General features: G+C 45.5%; 1 protein-coding gene and 1 long non-coding RNA gene across 3 annotated transcripts; both read right to left on the bottom strand.

The window, feature by feature from the left end:
* Positions 1 to 5,456: 5,456 nt before the first annotated feature.
* On the bottom strand, positions 5,457 to 7,324 carry LOC109261062 (uncharacterized). Its single transcript, XR_002077244.2, has 2 exons — positions 7,171 to 7,324; positions 5,457 to 6,072 (listed from the first exon to the last, which is right to left on the bottom strand). It is a non-coding gene; the product is annotated as an uncharacterized LOC109261062 (long non-coding RNA).
* Positions 7,325 to 15,365: 8,041 nt separating this feature from the next.
* On the bottom strand, positions 15,366 to 19,567 carry KPRP (keratinocyte proline rich protein). 2 transcript variants are annotated; one of them, XM_019439575.2, is made up of 2 exons: positions 19,459 to 19,567; positions 15,366 to 17,852 (listed from the first exon to the last, which is right to left on the bottom strand). In XM_019439575.2, the coding sequence occupies exon 2, from the start codon at positions 17,823 to 17,825 to the stop codon at positions 16,065 to 16,067; it is 1,761 nt and encodes a 586-aa protein (XP_019295120.2). In that variant the 5' UTR covers positions 17,826 to 17,852; positions 19,459 to 19,567; the 3' UTR covers positions 15,366 to 16,064. The 2 variants fall into 2 exon arrangements, with proteins under 2 accessions (XP_019295120.2, XP_019295121.2); XM_019439576.2 differs by lacking the exon at positions 19,459 to 19,567 and adding an exon at positions 19,126 to 19,231.
* Positions 19,568 to 20,867: the final 1,300 nt, after the last annotated feature.

Below are 20,867 nucleotides of genomic sequence, written 5' to 3' on the forward strand. Positions count from 1 at the left end.
TCTCAGGTAAGTTTAATTTTTAGTCCATCTGGAAGACCTTAAAAGATATAAAAGGTTTTTCCTTCCTTCAGTTGGCATGGTTAGCAGGACACTTTAATTTGCTGGACACTGCTTGCTCCGGCTGCCAAAGCTGAGAGATTCTGGGATATCTGACCTATAGCTAGCAGAAGGTAAGATTTCTTACCATGTTGCCTTCCCAAATCTCCATCTGCAGGGTCCAGTGGAGCAAGAGTGGTGACTTTTTCTCTCTAAATTCAGATCAGCAGAACATGTTGTGCAACTGGTTCCTTGTGCTTAGTAATCCTTGGTAAAAAATTAGTAGAGTGATCTTTGGTTACTGATCCATTTCCTCCGAAAAATAGTCTTTTTTTTTCTTTGTGTCTTTTATGTTGTTTGTCATAAAAAGGAATTATCACAGGGCAGAGCACAGGTGTAGACCCTTTGAGCCTGCTATGCAAGCTGGTCCCACAGATTGATAAGTTCGCGGTTCTCATCAGACCAGTGTCCATTCGGACAAACTTTTATGTGTATTAATGTGCACACTTAGGCAGTTGCTAAGGAACACTTTGGAAGCCAAAACCACAAAATTGGTGGGCAAGAGTCTAGCACTTAAAAGCTGTTAGAGTGCTCGCTACCTAACCCAAAAATTCCTGGGTCAGAATAAGTTGATCAAGGAATGGATTAGATTGACACTAGGTCACCTGCCAAAACAAACTTCATGCATTGAGGTACACAAAAAACCCCACAAAATCCCCAACTCTGTGACATATCCCTCTCAGGTATCACCATGACTCCAAGACACCTAAAGCTTGGCCAACACTATTAATGTGCATATAAGAAAAAGCAGATGAGGTTTTCCCTTTCATCTTGCTCTATGTCCTAAGATGTTGGCTTTGTGACCAGTCAGAATAATCTCTCTGGTCTCTGCCATCTGGAGGGTGCACTTACCACTTATCGAGGTACACCCCGGTGGCCCTTGGAATAGATTGGGGATCCAAGACATGTCTTTACAAGCAACACTCTCTCTCTGTTGGCCATGTGAACTCTAGGGGTTTGTCATAATGGATGCCAGCCCATAAGGGTCTTTGTTGTCCCAGACTTCATTGCCTGACAGTGCAGGAAAAATCCCACTCCAGTAACACCTGACCACTGTCAGAGATTTGCAGATCTGTGACTGGAGATGTCTCCCATTTGTGGGACATCAGAGACATAGTAGACACCACATCATTCTTAACCATCTGTGCAATGGAAGTCTTTGCATTCTTAAACTTTTCTTGGAGTAAAACTTAGGTCATGGAGGCTACATCATCTATGCCCTCTTTGGACACCTCTTGCATCCATGGTAAAGCCTGAAAAGTTGCCTCTGGGTCTTTCCACAGAGAGGCTTATTGGATTGTATAGGAACAATTGTGTTGCTACTGGAAAAACAATATACTAATGCTGATCCCACTTGGCAGTGGCCAGATGGTGGATCTTTTGAATAGGAAAAATTGAATAGGAAAAAAAAAATTTGGAAAATTTTTTAGGCAGTTCTCATTCTAAGCAGCTTCTTTATTGGTATTTATGGGAGGATCAGTTTGTAAATCGCTTGGATTCTTAACTTCTGCAAGTACAAGTACTCCTGTTGCTAATGGGCATGTAATTGCTGCCGTGTTACAAGGTGTTCCACTCCTTTCTAAAGTTGCCGGTGCTCACTGTTCAGCCCATACAGATGAAACTGACATTGTATCTTTAGGAAATGGTAGGGCTGACAGCTGCCCAATACACAGTCCCACATGAACCCCCTTATCCTTTCTCCACCCAGTTTCTAACCCGACCTATATTCCTCACTGATATTAACTATCAGGCAAATGCCCAAATCTGGAAAGGACACTTAGACACAAGAGTGCCAAACAATTATCAGATGGATTATGTGTTAGGCCAAATGAGCTTCCTCTATCCCCTTTTCTTTTAACCTTTTGGCTTGCACTTATCTCCCACCAAATGGGACATAGGTGCAAACAAAATAATGAAAGAAATAAGACAATTGGTTTTGCCCTGACATCCACAAAATTCGGACCAAATTATTTCCAAGTGCACTACTTATAAACCTCACCAACTCTCTGGAAGAAATCGGTGTGCCCAGGAAGATCTCCTAGACCCATGCTGGATTTTATAGATTTGCCCCCAGATTTGGTCTGTTCTCACTGGTTGATCATTGTCTGCATGTTTAGTGGATGGAGAGTGGTATCCAACTGGACATGCTGATGCCACAACAGTTGTAAAGAAATTAATAACTGAGATTATTCCTTATTTTGGCATTCCTTCAGTGGCTGAGTTAGACCAAGGAACTCACTTTACAGCAGAGATAAACCACGGACTTGCAAAAACTCTGGGCACTCATTAAATCACATACCTCATATCATCCTCAATCAGAGCAAGTGGAACTTAAAAATATTTACATAAAAAAGACCTTAGAGAAGATTAGTAAAAAATTGGACTTAAATGGCCAGAAGCATCGCCCATTGCCCTTATTAATACTCCAAAAAGAGGCATGGATTGACCCCTTTTGAAATAGTGTTTGGTGGTCCAATATCTACTTGCACCTCTGAACTTTTCATTCAGGGATGAAGTGAGAAATTTTATGATATGACTGACTATATAAGGATTAACTTGTTTACTTGAAGCATACCATCAACAGGTAAAAGAGGCATTGCCTCCACCAACTGATGGGTACTTTCAACAAGGGAAGTGTCTACATCAAGGTCTTTAGAATAAAAGACATGCTGGTACCTTGTTGGGAAAGGCTCTGTGAGGTGTTACTGACAACCTACATGCCATCAGAATATGAGAGAAATCCTGCCAAATTCATGCAAACTGTACCAAATAGACCCAGATCAACACCTGCAAGGCAACTGGGAGACCATGTCCTACAGATGACCTGAAAATAGGGCCAAGTCCCAGGTCCCAGAAGCAACATCACCATGATGTAGACAGTTTTTCCTAAAATCACTGATAAAGAAACTACTCTTTTACCTACCCCCTCCTTTTTTTAAACTCTTGGACTTACATATTTTTAATACTAAAAAAAGTATATGTATATACTTTTTAATCCTTCCTCCTATTTTAAAGATTATTTGTTGGGAGGCTGACTGAGGAGTGCTTGTCTATCCTACTTCCTCTCTTTAAGTCTCCACTATAGGGTCCTTTCTAATCTGTGTCTTGCTCTTACTAACCCTCTGTTTTTCAATAGGTCAGGCACAGACCAAACACTTCCTTATGCCAGTTTACCAAACCTTGCCACATTAACAAATCAGTCTGACTGTTGGCTATGTCAACATCTAGATAATGGAAAAGAACCTGAGCTAGTCTTTGCTCCTGCAGATGTGAACCCCTGGTTGCCTGAGCATGGAAGATGGACAGATGACAAGGTATGGTATTCACAACCAGAAGAACATCATTCTGCTTCTTTCCCTGGTGAGCTACTTGGGCTCCAGAAAATCTCTACAGAATCTCAAGGACTATCCCTTGTCAGAGTAAAGGCAATAGCTGAAAAATTTCCCCTTTGCATTGAAAACAGACTTGTCACTGGACTTCTCCTGGGAGATACACCAAAACTTTATTGCAACCAAATCCTGTAGTTTGATACTAAAAATAGCATTTTTAAACTTAGCAAGGAAATTAAAAATAACTCTAGCATAGACATTTGCCAAATCACCAAATGTTTTATACATCAACCCTGTACAATATGGATACCTCAGCTACTCCCTTGTTAGACTACCCAATTCCACAAACTATATTTGAGTCCATAAAAACTCTGGATGCACTTGGTTAGGTGACAAAACTAAATTTATCGCTGCCAGAACTAAACTACAGGCCTCCTACATCACCTTTTTAGCAACCTGTTCTGCTCTCATAGATTGACAGGATGTGAAAAATGGAGATGTTTGGATATTCACATTATCAAAGGTCACAGAACACTCCACACTTTGAAAGTTATAGGTTCAAATCTAACTCTGTCATAAACCACACTGGTCTCTTTATGTTATGTGGCAATAAGGTCTACAAAGTTTTCCCACCTAAAAGGTCAGGATGATGTGGACTTGGATACCTGGATCTTTTTGTCACTAAGTACTCCACCCTAAATGCCAGGCAAATTATAAACTTGGGCTTCTTTGTTCATAAAATTGTGCTACATAAACATGCCCATTGTAGAAAATCCACTGTTTTATCATTATTCCAAGTTCTTTTCAGCATTGAGGGTCTTATTCCCAAGTTTTGGAGATTATAAATTAGAAAAAGCAATCCTAGAACTCTCTATGGTGATGTAACAAGAGTTCAGTATCACTATGCAAACTTAGCAGCGTAGCCTCTGTGGTACTCCAAAGTCATCGTGCTCTGGGCCCATGGACTGCCCTGCACAGAGGAGCCTGGGCGACATCAGTGGACAGTGTTGCTTCTCTATAAACCCAACAGGACAGATTAATCTCACCTGAATCTGTTAAAAGAAAGGATTCATGTTCTTCATTAGACAGATGAAGCACAGACTTTCTGCTGGACCCATCTATTTCCAGGTTGAGGGGATTGGTTCAAGGGGCTGTGGGGAGGTATGCTTCCATTTGTTCTTCTCTGTTCATTCATCTTCATTCTAAACTGTGGTCTGTCTGCTGTTTGTAGATCTCTTACCTCATTTACTGCCCTGCTTTCTCCCTCCCCAGTCACCAGCTTGGCTTTAATATGTGAAACTTGCAGGGAAGTGTCAGAGGATGGGACTGTGGAGGCCCAGGGTAGGCCGCCCCCACATGTGCCACAATAGCATAATGATTACTTCCAATTAAAGCTACTTCAGAGACAGCCTGTGCAAGAAGGACACTCAGACCTTCCTCCGCCCCTCTGAGAGAAGGAATACATCTCCCATGTCAAAGGTACCCTCCCTGTAGCAGGAGAGAAGGAGACACCCTTATCACCAGAGGTGGGAAATTTAGGGCAGAGGAGGCCGTATGATAACCCTTGTTACTTTTTACTAATTTACCACCCTGGACCAAAATCTGTTTAGAATCCCTTACGAATTGAAGCTCCCAACATTAAGCTTTCTTTGTCCTGTCAATGCCTCACAGATTTATTATCTCTGTGTCTGAAAAGTATAAAACTGCCTGCCTTGGTCACTTCCTTGGGCTTCAATTTCATTATTGGGCCTCTGTGCATACTTAATAAAACTTGGGCTTTTTCTCTTGTTAATCTGTCTCGTGTTGATTGAATTATTAGTCCAACTGGAAGAACTTGAAAGTAGAGAATTTTTCCATCCCTTCAAAAACAAGCAATGCTGCTTCAGGGCCCAGATGACAAGAGGAGACAGAGCTGAGATCAGACATGCTCATCTCTCCCAGCACAGTTATAAGCAAGAGAAAAGCAAGCTAGAACAAGATGATGAGTAGATTATTTTATTGTTTTGCTTCAGGTAGGGAACTACCAAAGAAATCATCTGTGGAACAGCATAGGAATCACTATCTGGGGTTCCCAGGGCAGGCAGGCTGCAGACATGGGATCAGAGTTCAGAAAATGAGTGTTTAAGAAGGCACAGATTTCTGGATTCCAGGTAAGAGGATTCTTGAGAACATGGTTTGAAGTCTTCGCTGAAATGTCTCAGCAGTGCAGGCAGACCCAAGAAAGATGACCTTGCCCCTTTCTGCCTCTATTTCTGCTCTTCTTGGCTCAGAGTCCACTTCAGCAGCAGCCTCCAGATGACTGACTGCTCCCTCCACAGCAGCTGGAGCCCCCCAAGGGCTGGCTGCAGCAGTCAGAGCTCTGGTGCCTGTGGCGGTGGGATCTGCGTCGCCTGTGGTGGCTCAGACAGCAGCCACCACCCCCAGAGCTACAGCAGCCACCACCCCCAGAGCTACAACAGTCCCTTCCCCCAGAGCTACAGCAGCTTCCACCCCCAGAGCTGGAGCCACAGCAGGAAGAGACTGGAGGGCACTTTGGGGGACACTTGGGGGGGCACTTGGGGGCAGGACACTTGGGGGGGCATTTGGGAGGGGGCTGGCACTGCTGCTGGTTCTGCTGGCAGGACATCTCTGCAGGCAGGGTCAGGAGCTGAGGGAGAGTCATACAGTCAGACCCAGGACACAGAGCCCAGAGCCCCCCACCCCACCCCACCCCACCCCTTCTTGTTTTCAGTATCATTTCTAGCACCTTATTTTGAAAGTCTTGAGATCAGACATAAAATCATCTCTGACATTTTTATCACTCTTACTGGTGTACCATGTGTCTTCTTTCACACAGTCACATTTCAAACCCCATTTGTCAACAATGTCACCTCCAAATATATAAAGAAAATTGATGCTCATTACCACTTCCTTGGTGTCAGAGAAAAAGACATGAAATAAATTGACCCCAGGCCAGCATTCATTTTCCCGTGTCACCAAGAATCTTGCAAACATCCAGTTTAGGGACCATTTTAGCACAGAAAGCCTCTTCAAGGAAAAAGCAAAAACATTCTCTCTTGGAAGGATTTCTGATATGTTTTTGGTTTTGCAGAATATAGAAAATCACAATTGCAAAGGGCCTTGGAGTTAATTTGTCCCAACCGACTCAATTTATAAATGAAGAAACTGAAAGGAAAAGAGGCAAATCCACTATCCCAGTGCTATTCACTAGCTTGTCACAGTTCCATTCTCAGACTCCTCGACTCCCAACCCAGTGCTCTAATCCATGTAGTCCCCCTCCCAAGGCCTGTTTTCCAGGAACATCCCAGGGCTTCTCAGCTCCAGTGTGCCCTCAATTCCCAAGAATTCTTGTTGGAGTCTAAACAGAGCCACAGGTGTCTCTGATTCTCTCTTCTCTTAAGTACCAACATCCTCAACACACTGTTCCTGCACTTGGGCCCAGCTGTATTTCCAAAACTATATTCCCACTATGTAACCCACTCTGGCATAATCTAGCCATCAATGTTTTTATTTCCTAACACCAGAGAAACACACTCAGCTACTGCTGTCTCTAAAACTCTAGCGTATAGCACACAAATCTTCCCAGTTGCTTTTGGTCTTTCTCACCCATCCCACCCTGGCCCTCCTGATTCAGATTTTCTGGGTCCTCATCCTTGTCCTTCAAACCAGAGCCCAAGCCTCTGTCCCCTGCTCTGTCTGAGCTCCCTCTGTAGAAGGCTCTGCTCTCTTTCCCAGGGGCACTTACCGGTGCACAGGCAGCACTGGGTCTGTCAGTACCTCAGGAGAGGAGTGCATGGAGGAGCTCTGTTCCCAAGTCCCTTTTATCCTGGCCTTGGGCTCTGCCCCAGCCTGTGAGACAGGACCTGGGGATGACAGGACTGCCTCCTGCCACCCACATGGTCCTGTGACAGGTGATGAGTGGCAGCTCCTCCCTGCCTCACTCTAGGGACTCAGGGTAGCTCCTCCCAGCTAGGAAAGTACCTGTTTCCAATGGGGACTGTGGTAGGTAGAAATGGACATACTCATTTCTGGAGTCCTCTGCTGCCTTTTTTCTATGGAAAGCTTTTCTATTCATGCTTAAGGACCTGGTCACACAGCCTCTCCTTTCTTTCCACCTTAGATAGGAATTTTCTATCCAGACCTTTGTGGGTGGGTTTTTTAAAGTTTTTATTATAATTTCAGTTAGTTAACAAACAGTGTTATATTAGTTTGAGGTGTACAATATAGTGATTTAACACTTCCATACAACACCCACTGCTCCTTACAGCAAGTGCACTCCTTAAACCCCATCACCTATTTCACCCATTCCTCCCTTCCCCCACCATCAGTTTGTTCTCAATAGTTGAGTCTGTTTCTTGGTTTGTTTGTCTCTCTCTTCTTTTTTTTCTTCCCCTTTGCTTGTTTGTTTTGTTTCTTAAATTCCACATATGAGTGAAATCATATGGTTCCATTTGGACCTTTGGATCTACATGGCTTGTATGAAAATCTACAGGTCTAAGTTGGCGGGCGGGGGGGTGTGGTTACTGTATAGCATAATGGTTGAGGAAAGAGGCTTTAGGGACCTCACCAAAGTATTCAACTTCTTTGAACCTCACAGCTGGTGGGGAGGGGGTTGTGTTTGATACTGTCACCTAGTGGGTAGAAGCCAGAGGTGCTAGTTAACACCCTACAGTGTGCTCCCATGACAGAGAATTATTCCAACCAAAATGTCACTAGTAGTAAGGGCAGGAAACCCTGCTTTACTGCAGGAGATTCACACTCTACTCACTGGAAACACCTCCAGGATTTCTGACTGAACAAAACAAACCTCTGAAGAATGTGATGAGATGCTGTGGAAAGAAATGATTAGTTAACTGATTGCCCAATCCAGCTTTCTTATCCAGGCTGGCTCCAGTCAGAAGGCCTTTCTGTGATGAAGGGCCTAACCTCGACTCAATCCTTAAAAGTATTTCTGATTAATTGAGAGACTCCCTTCCCTGGCACTTCCTCTTCTCCTGGCTGACCCAAGGAACCATGCTGCTGGCAAACTGGCAGGGTGGCATCAACACAGTGATGACCATTTGTGATAGCGCCTCATCTCACTACCCTGGAAGCCAACATTGGCCCTGACATCTGAGCAAACTGTCCCCAAATCCCTTCCTCCTAGAGCGTCCCACCTGAGCCTTTCCCACCACCCATCACTCCAACCTGCTCCCATCTGTCCTCCAGCATCCCTTGATTGAGGAGCATCCTCAATCCTGCTCCTCTGTGCCTCCCCTGGCTTGCCCCAGGTGACCACTTCCCCACTTTCATTCATGTTTGTGCTCTCCCTCTGCCTGTCCACCCAACCAGCCTTTGCTTGGACCTGGACTTAGCCTGGCTTTGCAACCAACCTCCCTTATCTGATAGGCCGATTGTCATCTCTTCCCTGTACTTCTCTCCTTAGGGGTGACATCTCACTGCTAAAGGCAATGTATTTGTAGTGCTTTGTAGTATACAAGGTATATATAACTTAAATGATGTATTTAATCCTCAGAGTGACACAAGCGTATTTTTCTTTTAGCCACATTTTATAAATGAAGGAACCTTGTGTCAGGGAAACTGCCAAAGCTAAGACCTCTCTACTAGTAAGTGGTGGAGCTGGGGTCCAAATCCTGTCTCAGAATGCCTCTCCTATGCCCTTTCTATTCCTGTGTGCTGGCTCACAGTTGCACACCTCCTGGGACCTTTTTTTCCACATATTGAGCTCAGTTCCCCTCCCTTTCTTACACTGTCTGGGATGCCCACCAAAACATCTCCATTGCTGAATTTGTTCTTATCTCCAGAGCTGTTTGTATATTTTAATATGTTGTATATATTTTTAAAACATGTCCATTTTTATTGTGTTTTCATCTGCTAGAATATCAGTTCCTCGAGAATAAGCATTTTTATTTCATTCACCAATGTGTCCCAAGCACCCAGAATAATGCCTGGCACACAGTAAAAACTCAGTATTTGAATAAATGTTTATTGAATATGGGAGTAACAGTGTGTTCCATTTCCACACAGTTGTGACAATCAAATTATCCTCTTTATTTCTAGCCAGAAATGGTTTCCATCCATTGGATTTAAGCTCTTGAGTTCCACTGTTCCTGAAATAAAGCCTTATAAATAAAAGAAAGCAACATGCTACTCCTTTTAAGGGGTGCCTGGGTGGCTCAGTCAGTTGAGTGGCTAACTTTAGCTCAGGTCATGATCTCATGATTTATGAGTTTGAGCCCCACATGGGGCTCTGTTCTGGCAACGCAGAAACTGCTCCCCTCCCCCGCCCCGTCCGTCTCCTACTTGCTCGCTTGCACACGAACTCTCCTCCTCTCTCAAAATAAATAAACTTTAACAAACAAACAAACAAACATTATTCTTCTTTCCACAGTAAGGGAGACCAAGTTTTGGAGCAAGATAAGCCTGGGCTTGGATTCTAGCATTATTAGATCTTAGATGTGTGACCAAATTAGTTAACCTCACTAGATTTGTGTGTGTGTGTGTGTGTGTGTGTGTGTGTGTGAGTGTGTGTGAGTGTGTGTGTGTGTGTGTGTGTGTGTGACACTGTTTATAAATTGGAGGAAATAATAATATCTTTTCAAGTTGTGAGTATAAGGAAGGATGTAAGTTTCCTGTCTCCAGTGGTGTCTGACACATAGTGGAATGACACATCATCCTCCAGCCTCACTCCCATTTGTGCACTGTCTGCACCACTGTCTGGACCAAGCACAGCAACACTGTCATGACTAATAATGAAGAACAAGAGCTCAATCACCATGTGCCACACTCGTCCCATGCTAAGATTTTAATCAACCAAACTTCTCTGTATGTGTGGCTCTCCATGCATCCACTCATCTACAAGCAGAGGAGATCCTTAACTTAAACTCAGAACTTCACATTTATCTTAATTACATTTTATCTTGTCAGATTAGGTCCATTATTCTAACCCATGTTAAATACGACTCTGTTCTTCAATCCTCCCTCATAACTTGAAGTCACTTGAAATTTAGGTCAGCTTCCTCTCAAGTTTTTTTCTAAAATATTGATAAGAAGTTTACTAGAGCAGGGTAAGGATGGAGTCCTGGCACCATACCTGGTTAGGAACCAGGAAAGATGCTCAAGTAAGGAGGAAATACTCCTCTCTGGGTTATCTGCCATGATGTCAGTTTAATGACAGTATACCTGTTGTTATCTCTTCCTGGAGCACTCTCCTCCTTCCTCCATTCATCAGATAACTCCCACTGAGGGAGTAGGTACCTCCTCTAAGGACTTGAGTCACTTAACTGCCTCTTCTATAGGTTTCCATGGTGCCCTGTGCCTCACATGTTGAAGCTCTCATAAGCTCTACTGCCTCTCAAACTCCTTGTGGGCAAGACAGTGTCTGCCTTGCTCACCATTGTATTTCCAAAACCAAGCACAGTTCCTGACAGATAGCTAGGTCTCAATTAATGTTTGTCAGATGAATGGATATGTTGATACAAGTTGGTAAGTGGTTTTCTTTCTGACAGATATAACATTTGAGAATAGAGGAAAGGTGTTAACACAACTCAGGGTTCCTATGACAAGATGTGAGGATAATGATGGGTGGGTTTAGCATAGCTTGGGTAATTCCTAGGTTTCTAGATACTTCTAGATTCGCCTTCCAGGTCAGGAAGCTTCATATTTTGGAGGAATGAGTTTGATGGTCCCTGGCGGTGGGGAAGCACATTGATCACAGGCATCACCCTCTCTTCCTAACTAGTTTCAAGCCATGGGCATGTGGATTTTCTGGGATGTCCCATCAGGCCAGAAATCAGGAGTATGCTATAGCCAGGGACCAAGTCTTGTTCACCACCTGGATATTCTTCTATATGTTATGAGCATTGCCTGTCTTCTGATTACTACTATCTCCCTATCCACTCCATTATAAAGAGCTGAGCTATTCCCTTATTCATAACACTTCTATTTGTTTATTCATCCAGAACTATTCTAGTCTGCAGGACAAACTATGGAATGTGGAATTTCTCCCTCTTAATGCTTAGGTAATGCCTAGGTAAAGGAGAAATATACCAAATATACCTTCTCCTAGTATAGTATCTGTAACATATATCAGACAACCCCGCTACTTCAGCCATGCTCAAGAGCCCCATTCTGAGTATTTTAGGTGCCAGTGTTTGGGGATTTAATTGAGAGAAAATAAGAGACTGCTTGGTCTTGTAGCGCCCCTAGACTGAGGAGTAGAATATTTGACTCTCACATAGAATAATTACATAAAACTTCTCACAAAAACCAGTTTGTATTCAGCCCCATTTTTGCCACCATGTCCACCTCCTCCTCATGCTGTGGCCAGATGTGTGCAAGTTTCAACTCTCCTTTTAGATATTGGGTAGCTCATACCCCTAGGTATTCACTATAGGAATGGTTTCTATCTCCAGCTGATCAGAATAAGTTTCAAATTGAGGTCCCAGATTCTTCCTCTATAAATTCAATTTAAGTTGGTCTGGGATGAATCCTGGGGCTCTTTAAGTGTCTTTAAGTGGGTTCCCAGGTCATTCCACATTGCCTAGTATCTGTGGCAAAGAGGAACTGTGGCTAACCCACCTGGTCTGGAAGGAACTTCTGAGAACATCTAGTGCAATCCCTCATTCTGCAAGACACTAACCCCAGGGAAGGAGGCTTAGAAAAAAGGAAAGGATAGAGAATTTCAGACAGATATAAGCAGGATTCCAGGGTTGGAGGCATGGTCTTTAGACCCAATCTCTCTTACATTCACTCAGACTAACTAACCCCTCATCTCTGGAAGCTGGGCCCTGTTACTGGATGTCAAGGAGTCTGGCCGACCTCTGCCTCACTGTTTGTGACTGCCCAATGCATTGGCATTTCTGGGCAATGGTGCCAAACTGAACTGGAAACAATGCTATACAGCATGTGCACTGCCTCAGATTAGTAGTGTGATATTCAATAAGGAGATTATTTCACAGGCCTTTGAGTACCTTTAAAGGGCTTTTATAAACAGTCTTCTTTGCTCTGAAATTCCAATCCTCAGCCCTTTTTGTTCAAATGGTTAATAAAAAATTCCAATCCTCAGCCCAGTTTTGTTCAAATGGTTAATAAAAAAGGAAAAGGCGGAAAACTGAGAGGTAGGTCATCCATGAAAGAGTGAAGGGTAGGGAGTGGAAGGGATGACTGGAAAGGTCATCCAAAGCCAAGATTGAAGGGCCATAGGTATATCTTAAACCACACTCCTGAGGTTGCAGTCCCCATTGCCACATACATCTTGGAAAATCCAAGCTTTATATTAGACAGACATATAACAGCAGACCCATAGACACATGCAATGTAATACAAGCCCACAAAAGAATATGAAGACACACATAGTCACAAACAGCCTTTTCCTCATAGCTGCCATAGAGAGGCTGTTAAGTTTTCACAGGTGGCCCAACTGGAAGCTCAAGCCTGGGCACCATATCAGAGGAGGTGGAGGACCCAATTTCAGACTAGTGCCCCAGGAGAGAGGAGTGTTGGGCTGTCAGCTCCTCTGGCTACAGAGATGGCACTGGGGTTGGTTCATGCACCGTCCTGGTCTGTGAGGGAGCCTCAGGCCCAGCCTGACTCACCCAAAGACTTCCCTATTCTACCATCATCTAATCTCTTTCCATATCCAGGCTAGGTATCCTGGGGGCCAGAGTCTATCCTCAGAGAACAGTGCATGTAATGGATCATTGCAACAAAGAGCCTCTGTGTTGACCTATACCTTGAGCCTAAGGAGAATGGGGTTTCCTAGGAAAGAATGCCCTTGTCTCCTAGCCAGGTCTGTGTTTCTTCTGTATCTTGAGGGAATGGACTTCTCCCCACTTATCCTCCAGAAAAGAAGGTCCTTGTTTAAAGTGTGCTTGAGAGAACAGGGGGAGAGATCTAATGAGAATCCTCATCTGAGTCTTTCAAGCCTTTCCCCATCCCCACCCAGGGGCCTGGGTGATAGAAAAATAGGGGTGTCTTGGCCTTGCCAGGCCACTGGGGCCTGTGCCACAGAGCAGATATAGTCCTAGAGCAACCTAGATTTGAAAAGAAGAGGCAAAAGTAAAACTGGTGAAAATAACCTGTCCAATAAATGAGATCACTCCAAAAGTGTGTTGGAAAAATAACTGAGTTGATACAGGAAAGAACTCTGGAAGAGGCAGGGACTGTGACTGAGATGAAAGGTGCCATATGTAGTAGGAGACAGGAAGGTAAGCTTAGAATTGAGTCTGGCTCTGTGACTTTGGCCTGTGTGCTTAGGTTTCCAGCTCTGCAAAATGGTGAGATAAAAATGTCTGTGTGATGGACTATTATGGAAATCAAAGGATATCTATATCTATGTCTATATCTTTATCATCTATATCTATCTATCTATCTATCTATCTATCTATCTATTCTACCTGCATAAGGTATTTCACTAAACTAGTAACAACAAAACATTACTGGGCATCAGAAACATGTGGAGGGCTGGCTAAAACCCAGGTTTCCTCACCCAGAGTCTCTACTTCAGTAAGTCTGGGGTGATGCGTTTGCATTTATCACAAAGTCCTAGGTGGTGCTGATGCTGCCGGTCCAAGTTCTACACTAAGAACCTATACTCTAGGCTGTAAGCTGAGAGCAAACAAGGGTTATCTATGTCCCTTCTACCAGTGACTACCTGGCAGGTAAGCAATGAATATTTGTCAATAAAAAAATGAATGAACAAATGGACTTCACATAAAGAACCTTAGTTTTCCTTTGCCAGGTGTCTCTTAGGTCTCCACTCTGACACTGCAGGACCAGATCCTGGGGCAAGGGAAAGGTATTCTCAGAGCCAGGCCCTAGATCTGTGGTGCCCAACTGTGGAGCTGGAGCTGAGCGCCCAGGCCAGGGTCACCCCCTGGTGTCCTCTTCAGAGGACCCCTTTTATCCTCTATAGGCCCTGGTGGCCTCAGGGCACTGTCTTCCTTTGGGGAAAGTCTTCCCTCAAAAGCATTCATTCCATAGCACCCTTCTTGTTGCAGGTTTCTCGCACAGAAAGTTGTGACACTGAGGCTTTCTTTCCAGGAAGCAACTTTATTTGTCCCAGCACTGGCTCAGTTGGGTTTGTACCCGAAAAACTGAGACCAAATGCCACATGGCATAGTCTTGTATGCATTTTCTATTTCTTTGTCTCCCATATATGGGTAATGTATAGACATACAGTCTGATTAGGTGGTCTCATGTTACATGGTCATGAGGGATGTCACTTAGGCACATAGCCAGGCTGCCTTCCTGTATCTTGAGGACTTTTCTCACCACATTCCTTAGGGATGGGACTCTACCAAAATCTCAGGGAGGGAGTGGGAGGAAAAGGCACCCTCTCTCTCCTGCGCCTCCAAGCCTCACCCTTATGCTGTCAAGACCACCATGCCAAATGGGATTCAAGAGAGGTAGAGGAATGCAGAGGCAGCCTCAGATGCTACCTTTTCTACGTTGTTAAAAAAAAAAAAGTAAAGTACAAACAGTTTAACTTGAACAAAAGAAGAGTGTATCCTGTGTGGAATATCAGAGATCCTCCAGTTCTCCTCAAGCTCCCCTCCTCCTACCGACTCCACAGACTGCTGGGTGACCTGTCTAGCCTGGACCTGAGAGCTTTAACCCAGATTGAGGAGCAAGAGTTATTTTTCTTGTTCCCTCATTCCTCCTGCCTTTTATCCATATTCTCCTACCAGACTCCAGGACACTGAGGGGAGACAGAAAACCCACAAGAAAGCCCACTGGTTAAGGAAAGCTCAGACCATGGGTACAATAAACTCAAGAAAAAGAGTAATAAAGAAGCTTATCCCAGTCTTTTTTTAATAAACCCAGCATTGATTTTGAAAGAAGACGAAGATAAAGACGAAGATGAAGACAAAGAAGAAGGAGAAGAAGCTTATCCCAGAGAGTCAGGAAGGTGTAAAAAAAACAGTCATTATGCAGGACTCAGGCTATGAGAGTATCATCTTTATTGTCACATGGCCTCCTTCTGTCCTCAATCCTGGGTCTGCCTATCAGGATAGATCATGGCTCAGGCTGCCAACCCACACACTTGGCTGAGCAGCTGCCTGCCAAAGGAGGAGCACGGGACTTTAGGGATATTCTCACTCCATTTTAATGGGAGTTTACAACCTAGTTGGGCAGGGAAAGGTAAATAATTCAAGAGATGTTGCAGACAGTTGCCAAATGGTTGGTGTGGACAATGCAATGAGTTCTAGGAAGTCAGTGCAGGTTACTGTGAGTAGGAAAAAACAGAAAAGACTCCAAAGAAAAGGTCTTGAAAGATGGTCTGGATTTCAGAGGCTGGGCATAGCAGAGAAGTGGTCCCTGTAAGGCGGGGGGGGTGGGGGAGGTGGTTGGTGTGGAGGTGAGCAGAGACTTGGAGGCAGGAACATCCTGTGGCCCTGGTGGCCAGGCTGGTCTAGCTAGAACTGAGGGTTCCTATAGGGGAAGATCCAGATGTGAGGCTGGAAAGGTGCCTGGCACCCAGGTGTGGATCCTGAGATGGCAGGCAGTGGAGTTCCAACATCACCTCTGTAGCAGGGAGCCTCCAACTGCCTTTGGAGAGAGGCATATAGGGACATGTTGGAAATCGAGGTCTGACATTTTCAGGACAGAAAGCAGGGATGTCTCAGCCATGCTTCTTTAAAAAAAAGCACCCTTTGTTCCAGCAGAAGGACCTCCTTTTACTCCAACATAGGGGCCTCCTTGGTCTCCACAATCACTGACACCCTGTGGCTCTGGAATCATATCACAGGGTCCACAGCTGTCACCACTTCCTTGCCACTGGTTATAAGCAGCTGGGTCGCAGCTTGGGGCCTCGGTGTCCAGGCGGCATGGGCTGGACCCATGACAGCCCAGGTCCCCCGGACATGGGATTGGATTGGGGCCTGAGCACGGGCTGGGATCGCACGGGGGCTCCACACAGGGCTCCGGGCTCGGGCACGGCGCTGGAAGGGGAATTGGCTCCGGGAGTGAATGAGGTTCTGGGTGCTCATAGGGCTGTAGACACGGACGCCATTCGGGAAATTCACGCTGCGCTGGGAGAGGACGTGGGGCTGGACGTGGCTCTGGACACAGACAGGGTTCAGAGAGTCGCCGCGGTGGAGGACACGGACGAGGCCCTGACCTCGAGCTTGGCTCTGGGCGAGGATACAGCCGCGGAGCAGGACGTGGGCATGGACAGGGGGCAGGGGGTGGGCATCGATGCATCGGCGGCTCTGGACTTTGGTCCCGACGCCGCGGTGGACAGAAGCTTGGGAGTGGACGTGACTTTGCACGTGGCCTCAGCTCCGGGCAGGAGGCACCCCAGGAGGGTCGTGGGACACAACTCTCAGAGCAGCGTCTGATGGGAGGAATCTGAACAGGACACTTTTGCGGGGGGACCTGCTTGGGGCAGCAGGGGGAAGAAATCTCTATCCGGCACTTGGGACCACATCTCTGAGAGCAGCCTGAAGTGCGAGCCCGAGGACAGCCACTGCTATAGATGGGCTCCGAGCGGCGCGGAGGGGTGCAGTAGTTATAGGAGCCCGAAGAGCACGCTGATGACAGGCAGCCGCTGTAGTAGGGCTCAGACCGTCGTGGTGGGGAGCAGCTGCGGTAGGAAGGCTGCAGCTGGCGAGCAGGGAGGCATCTGCTGGAGCTCCGCGAGCGACGCTGTGCGGTGAAGCTCCGGTAAGAGCCAGTGGCCTGGCACTGGGGTGCGCAAGTGCTAAATGCTGCCCGGGACTGGCGCTGGGGGGCGCAGTCGCCGTAGTAAGCCCCAGATCGGAACTGCGGGGCACAGGTGCTGTAGGAAGCCTGGGACTGACGCTGCGGGGAGCATCTGCTGGAGGAGCCCTGATACTGGCACTGAGTGGAGAATCTTCCCTGAGTCTGGGAAACTGGGGGAGAAGCCACGTAAGTCTGGACAGGCTGAGAAGCTGGACAGGGTATGTAGGTCTGGACTGGGTATTCCACATAACAAGTTTCTGTATAATAAACTGGAGCACATTCCATATAGCAGGTCTGAAAAGGGCATGGGGCTTCACACTGCACATAGGAAACCTGAGGCTGGCATGGAGCCTGGCATTGAACACAGGAAATTTGAGACTGGCTTGAAGCCTGGCTCTTCGCTTGGGTGGTCTGGGACTGGCTTGAAGCCTGGCCCTTCACTTGGGTGGTCTTAGACTGGCATGGAGCCTGACACTTCACCTGTGTGGTCTGGGACTGGCATGGAGCCTGGCATTTTACCTGGGAAACTTGAACTGGGCATGGTGCGGGGCACTCCACAATTTGCATCTCACAAGGTGCTTGGACCACAACCTGGCTCCTGGCACTGGGATTCTGGGAGGGATAGAAGGAGGAGCCCTTCACACAGCACTGCGGGAGTGGCATGCAACACTGAATCTGCTGCTGGTCACACATGGTTCTGATGCAGGCAGGTGATGGGACCTGAGGGTAGAAAGACCAGTGTTAGGAGCATGAGCTGTTGAGAAGAAGGGGACAAGACCAAGGGGAAGACACCCTGCTTCTTCCCTGTCCTTTCCTCTCCAACTCTTAACCTTTACCCAAGAACACTTCTGAGTTAGATGGACTCAATATTAGTTACCGCTGCCCATGAGACCTGCCTTGGATCTACCAAAGGACCTGAGGTCCTGATCTGAAGGAGCTTCAGAGGCACATCCGGGGTTGCAGATGTCCAGGGTCTCCCCCTGGAGGATGGACATACCAGTGTTCAACACAAGAGGGCGTTGAAGACAGCATGATTCCTTGGCCTAAGTGGCAGGAGAGCCACTTATAGGAGGTAGAAGTAACACTGCTTCCAAAGCAGAGGCCGTGCACCCACAGAGGCTTGACTATCCTCACATACATGCACTGGGAACACATACATGTGAAAACATGTAAAAATGAGTGTATTAGAGCAAACACTCAGGTACCATCTGCACTCAAAGCATCCACTAGAAAGTCAAGGATCAACCCCAACATAAAATGCTTGTTTCTCTACAGTCAATCTTTTTAGGTGAACGTGTTTAAATGACCCTCATGGACATATGCACACACACACACACACACACACACACACACACAACATACAAGCCTTGGAAAGGCTCAGAACCAACATGGCAACTTGCCCAGGCTGGTTGCTGTTGTAAATCACCCAAAGTGGGACAGTCTGCTGGCCTCAGAAATGGTTTCTCCCCGGTCCCTCTTAAAAGCAGGGAGCAACTGCCTGAGATGGGGTAACCCAGAAAGTGCAAGATTCCTAAATCACAAGACTGACATTCAGCCACACATAAACCCCTCCACAGCAGGAGCATAACAAATATGACTTGGAGGATGCAGGCATACTCTCTAACACCACACGTAGCCAGGGAGAAACAGAAGACAGTCTCCATTCCTCTGTCCTTCCCAAATTCACCTGTTCGTGTACAGGCAGCCCAGTGACCAGCACAGCAGGGTGGCTGATTTAACAATTAACCCATTCAACAAAACACTTTTCAATAAGCTTCAGAAATACTGAAAATGCTTCTAATGAAAGGTAAAGCCTTCCCCTCTCCACTTATAGACAATATCTAAATACACATTCCCTTCACATCGGGCTCTGTGCTGATAGCTCAGAGCCTGGAGCCTGCTTTGGATTCTGTGTCTCCCTCTTTATGCCCCTCCCCTACTTGTGCTCTGTCTCTCTCAAAAACAAATAAACATTAAAAAATTGTAAACACACATGCCTGTGGGGAAGGTAACCCTCCTACACACAACTCTGCTCACAAGGTGTAAATTACTAAAGCATCTTTTCCAGGGAGAGAGCTCCTAATGCAGGAAAATTGTACCTGAGGAGGAAGCCAGTGTTATCAAAGGCTTTAGACCCTCAGTTCTTCTCACAAACTCCACAGATATTCTTCTTATGTCCCCTAAAAGACTCCTCAGGTTTATGTACCACTGTTTTTCTGCTCACAACTTCCACCCACCCCGCCTCACTATGCCTCACCCCTGTGAATCTGGGCATCCCCTTAGAAGCATCCCTATCCCAATCCCAGGACCCAACCTCTAGACTCACCCTCCTCACAGCAAGCAGACATTCAGGCTGAGCATCTGGACAGAGGGCTGTCTTTATATAAAGGGTTCTGGGTCTGGCTTACACCATGAGACAGCTGGTTGGCATCTGCCTGGCTCATCACCCAGGTTGACATTCCAGCAGCCAGTTCCCTCCCTGTATGCTTGTCCTTGATAGTCACCTACAGAATGTGGGAGTGTCTCACTGCAGTGTCAAAGCTTCTGGACTATGAAGGAGCAGATTCTTGTTTTCTTCTTCTGTCTTCATCCTATCAATTTTTTTCTCCATCTCTAGAAGAGCTTGTGTCAGAGATGATGAAAGGTGACAAAGGTATCTTCTGTCCTGAGAGATGAGTCCAGGCCCCTGACTTCCTCCTTATCTCAGATTCTCATCAGATACATATAAAAGCAGAAAAATTCCCTATCTTGAAACAATTAAAGTCACTTCAAAGACAGAAGCAATGCTACAGGATGAAAACAATGTGGTCAGAGCTGAGGCTAACATCCCAGGTTGGCTACTTAAAACTGGGTGACCTTTATAACAAACTTGAGTATTAAGTTGCTCCACTAAAAAATGGAGATAATTAAATCTTCTTTCCAGAGGTTTTGTGAGATTAAGGCAATTATTTTATACAAAAATATCCAGCCAAAAATGATACTCAAAATATCCAGCACCCATTCAGAGTAAATGCTGATCATAAGCAACAAGGCACAGCTAGATGGATGGCTGCCTGCTACATCCTTGTCCTGAGCTGAGCAGCCTGACGGCTTTACAGCAGGTGCTCAGCTAATGCTATGGAGCAGTCCTTGAAGACAGCATAGTGCAGGACAGAAATACTAAGCTAGCACCTGTGAACCAGATATAGTCAAGATGGGATATCTTTTTATCTTTTGCCTACATAATTTTTTGCTTATATATTTTAGTAACTAATCATTAATACTTAGAAATAAAGAAATTATACTTAAGATTCTAGACATCCAGTTTTTCTTCTAAAATCAAAAGATCTGGCATAGATGAGCCTAATTTCCATCAACCCAATGATTAATAGCTGCCCCTCTTAGGGCATATACTTTTATGTTATACACCTACTTACATGTTCTACAATTCTCCATCATTCTATACTATATCCATGATGCAATGCAAAGTATAAGTTTCTTTTTATTATTTTACTTGTGCTTTTGTTTTTCTTTGGTGAGATTAAGAGAAAGTGAAATAATGCTTCTGCCTGGATCATTTCACTTGTTTACATAACCCTCCAGCATCTATGGGCACTTAAGATTCTGACCAAACCATGAGCACAAACTTCAGATTTACACAGACTTAAGGTTGAATCTGAGGTCTAGTACTTGCTAATGGGTGAAAGCTACTTAACATCCATGAGCCTCAGAAGAATAAAAATGAGGAGGAAGATG

Source organism: Panthera pardus, unplaced genomic scaffold (assembly GCF_024362965.1).
Source record: "Panthera pardus isolate Hobbes unplaced genomic scaffold, ASM2436296v1 HiC_scaffold_11, whole genome shotgun sequence".
Taxonomy (NCBI): domain Eukaryota; kingdom Metazoa; phylum Chordata; class Mammalia; order Carnivora; family Felidae; genus Panthera; species Panthera pardus.